At 28.6% G+C, this 3,862-nt stretch overlaps 1 protein-coding gene across 1 annotated transcript; it reads left to right on the top strand.

The window, feature by feature from the left end:
- The first annotated feature begins 1,273 nt into the window (after positions 1-1,273).
- Positions 1,274-3,435, top strand: LOC126858019 (cobalamin trafficking protein CblD). Its single transcript, XM_050608027.1, has 4 exons — positions 1,274-1,661; positions 2,189-2,593; positions 2,701-2,904; positions 3,076-3,435. Exons 1-4 carry the CDS (start codon positions 1,517-1,519, stop codon positions 3,141-3,143), a joined length of 822 nt encoding a protein of 273 aa, XP_050463984.1. The 5' UTR covers positions 1,274-1,516; the 3' UTR covers positions 3,144-3,435.
- Positions 3,436-3,862: the final 427 nt, after the last annotated feature.

Below are 3,862 nucleotides of genomic sequence, written 5' to 3'. Positions count from 1 at the left end.
ATAAAAAATTTTGCCTAATATATTTGGGAGCAGTTTTCTCACCAAACATTAATTATATTCAATCTTTTTGCGACATTTCAATAACGCTCCGCGATTTACATTCTAAAGAAAGCAAATAAAAAGTTTCAAGACTCGATTGTTAATAACATCACAATGATACATGTGCAATGACTCAGATATATTTAGTTATAAAAAAAAATTTAGTTATTAAAAAATATAATTTTTACATATTAATTAAAATTTAAAAAATTTATGAAGGCAATATATCGAGAAAAATATTATTTACAAATATGCAAATTAACAGAATAGTTTGTTAATATAATACTATAAAAATCTGATTTTCAGTAATGAGATAAATAATGTTGACTCAGCTATGTATATATAGTTGTGAAATGTAAATATATACACACCTAACGAGATGATTTCGCTGCATTTCGGCGAAAAGATAACGGCGCAATATATGTGCAAACCGAAATGATACTGAAATCGTGATATCGGCGTTATACATGACATTTACTGCATTACGACGAACGACCGATACTTTACGAGACACACACTCGCGATAATTTTTCGCGCGCGAAGATTAGTTTTAAATAGCAAGAAAATATTGCGAAATGTATTGACAATGCGAACGATTCGAATGCGACTCCATGAGTTGCGACACAGTTGCGAATGACCGCGAAATCTAAGAAATCTTGCGATTCATAAAATATCGTAGTGAAGTCATCCCAATAATTAGATAAATTCATGTAGTTGCACTTTTTCGCATTTAATATAAAAAAATATATATATAGTGTTTATTATTTTCAGGAGAGGAAAGAAAATAAATACAGAAAATGCAATTAAATAGAACTATTTAAAGTTGATGTAAAATTTGAAATACTTTAGGAAACTTTAGGTCGAAATAATAAAGCATTATAAAAACAGATAATTAATTATTTAGCTGCGAATATTACATCGTAAAATAGTGGCGCTTTTTTCTCGAAAAAAGAAGGAATAAATTTTTCAAGTTACCTAAGGCCAGTAATCTTTACTGCTCTCTCACTGATGTTTAATGAAATAATATTGATACTAAATAAATTATGCGTGAAAAGGATAAAAAGAAAACGAGATTATTACATGTACTTCATACCGTACATTTCCTCGAAGGTTTATTGATGATGGCAGCACCTGTCAAGTGGCACGAACAGAGTACGTTCGAAAATTCTATAAGCTGAAGTAGCGTTTAACTGACCAATCAGGAGAATTCAATGCTACTCCCACGAGTAGAATTTTGAACACACCTATAACATGCCTGTACGATGTATTATAAATAAAGAATATAGATATAGTTTTAATCAAGTGTGCGCAGATACGTTATTTTCATTAAGTGATCCAAATTTACTATGTAAATTGCGTCCTAATGATGTATTGTTACTCGTAACAATAAAGGATAATATTCATCTGCGAGAGTACGGAGTGATGGTTTCTTAGCTGATTGATTCGCGAATGTAACCTACAAAAATAACACTTCCAGATGTTCTGTACAAGAAACGGGAGAAAGCGCGGTATTTCGTTGCTGTTTAATTTGATACCGAGAGTTCTCTATTCACGTCGCAACGACGGAAGTACCAGTATCTCCTTACACAAGCTCATCAAGATTAATGGTGATTCTTTGGATGGTGAGTGGTCTCTTCATGTCATAGTGTTACCGACGAAAGAGCCAACGTCATTGACCTATAAGGTCACATCACAAAATTTGTTTTTTTCAAGGTCCTTATGCTCATTAAAAACTTATTTATATAAATCCAGTTATCATTGTCTTATGTTTGTTTAATACAATACTATTGATTTGTAAAAAAATTATATAGATTTTATACATATTTTTGCTGAAATATATACTAATTGCAATTAAATGCATATTAAAAATTTTTATATTAAAGAATTATTTGTGCATGTATTAATCATTCATATGAAAAATGATACAATAATCTAGCTTAATTATATCATAATTGATTATAATTTTTTGTTATCTTAATTGAATCTTATATGTGCTGTGAAATGTTTACATTTTAACTGCTTTTATTAAATGTAGAGTTATCAATTTTTTGATTTTATATAAGCTATCCAAATATATTTCTCATTTAAATCATTTCTCATTTAAATCTATTAAACAGTATTTGTTATTATGAATGTTTTACAAAAAAAGGAGATATTGACAACAGCGCATGGGATACCAATTCTAATTGGAAATTGTTAACACCAAAAGGCTTTCGATTTTATCTTCCTGGAAGTGTAGGACCTGCATGGCTAGATGCAACAACCACTGCCCAAGTTGATACTTACTGTGATGAATCATTTAATGAAGAAGAGTTTATAGAATCTTTAGAAAATAGATATCAAAAAAATAAGGAAAATTGGAAAATCATGCAGCCAATGTTGGATTTTGTGGCACAGGAATGCCCTGTTCTCTTGCGAAAAAGTATAGAAGAATTGTTTCCAGAATGCTTGGACGTGACCTCATCGCAGCTCACCATTATAACCATTAATCAAAGAGCAAATCTTATCTCAATGAGACATCGTAAAGAAGCAGAAATAGAGACTTGCCAAATATGTGAGCTAAATATATATTGTAATATATGACAATTGTATGAATAAAATTCAAAAATAGAAAATATCTATGGAATACATATATATTAGTCTGTTAGTTTGTTCTAGCAGCCTGGAATATATGCACCAAGCTCAAAATGGCTGGTTATTGGGCAGATTTTATTAACCCCTTTAGTGGGCAACCTCACTTGAGTTCACGAAAGAGTGTCAACTTATATGAAACTGATGAACGATTTCGCTGTACAGGATTTAAAATAAATCAAAGAAACAATTGCAAGATTATTACGTTTGACAATAGTCTACAAAATTTTATTGGTATGTAAATAATATATAATGATTGATAATAATAGTAGTTTGCAGTATTTTCAAGATATGAATATATTTGCAGTTTTATAATCTTTTACTTACTATTTTACTCATAACTATAAAGATTTTGTAATATTCAATTTATATTATTGCATTACAATTTTTCCTTGTCGATTTCAGGAAATCTTTATACTACAGCACCGCCAAGCACTGAGGTTTTAGAACAAATAATTAATAATGAGGAATAATAAAAATATGTACATGTACATTATATATATAAAAAAAAAATGTTTAGTTTACTTATATTGATAGATCCTCTTTTCTTGAAATTATAATAATTATTACACATCTTTACATGCATGGGCGATTGAAAAATATGATGGAATGAAAATGATTCTGAATTCTGGTTGTATATTTTGTCAATATATTTTGAATCAATGTATTAGTAGAATAAACCTCACATCGTCTATGCTCGTAAACGATTCACATTTATTTAGTAAAAATATGAATATTGTAATTAAAGTTTTAAATTATAGCTTTCATTGGTCTTATTTGGAAAAATCCCTTTCAATAATTACATATTTTTTATATATATAATATATGCATATAAATTTACAAAACTGCTTATAAAATTGTTTCTATCACATGCTGCCATTTTTTTTAAGGTAACGAATATTATATAAAATATGTTCAAATTGTAACAACCTGTATATATTCGGCATAAAATGTGACCATTTGAAATCTGTTTTGTATTAATTTGTAAATTTTCATGTTTGAAAAATCAAGTCAGAATTATATATCATATTTTTCATTCAGTGAATGTGAAATATCAATGACAATATATAGGCCATATAATTAAGATTCGGTCACAATGCGAATATAATTAGAGTAACTAACAGTGACTAATCACAAACAGTAAATAATCACAAGATTGCAATTATACATTATAAATCCACAAGAAAATCTC

The sequence above is a fragment of the Cataglyphis hispanica genome, chromosome 23 (genome assembly GCF_021464435.1).
Source record: "Cataglyphis hispanica isolate Lineage 1 chromosome 23, ULB_Chis1_1.0, whole genome shotgun sequence".
Lineage (NCBI taxonomy): Eukaryota > Metazoa > Arthropoda > Insecta > Hymenoptera > Formicidae > Cataglyphis > Cataglyphis hispanica.
The sequence above is the reverse complement of the archived record's forward strand: the minus strand, read 5'-3'. Positions and strand labels throughout refer to the sequence as shown.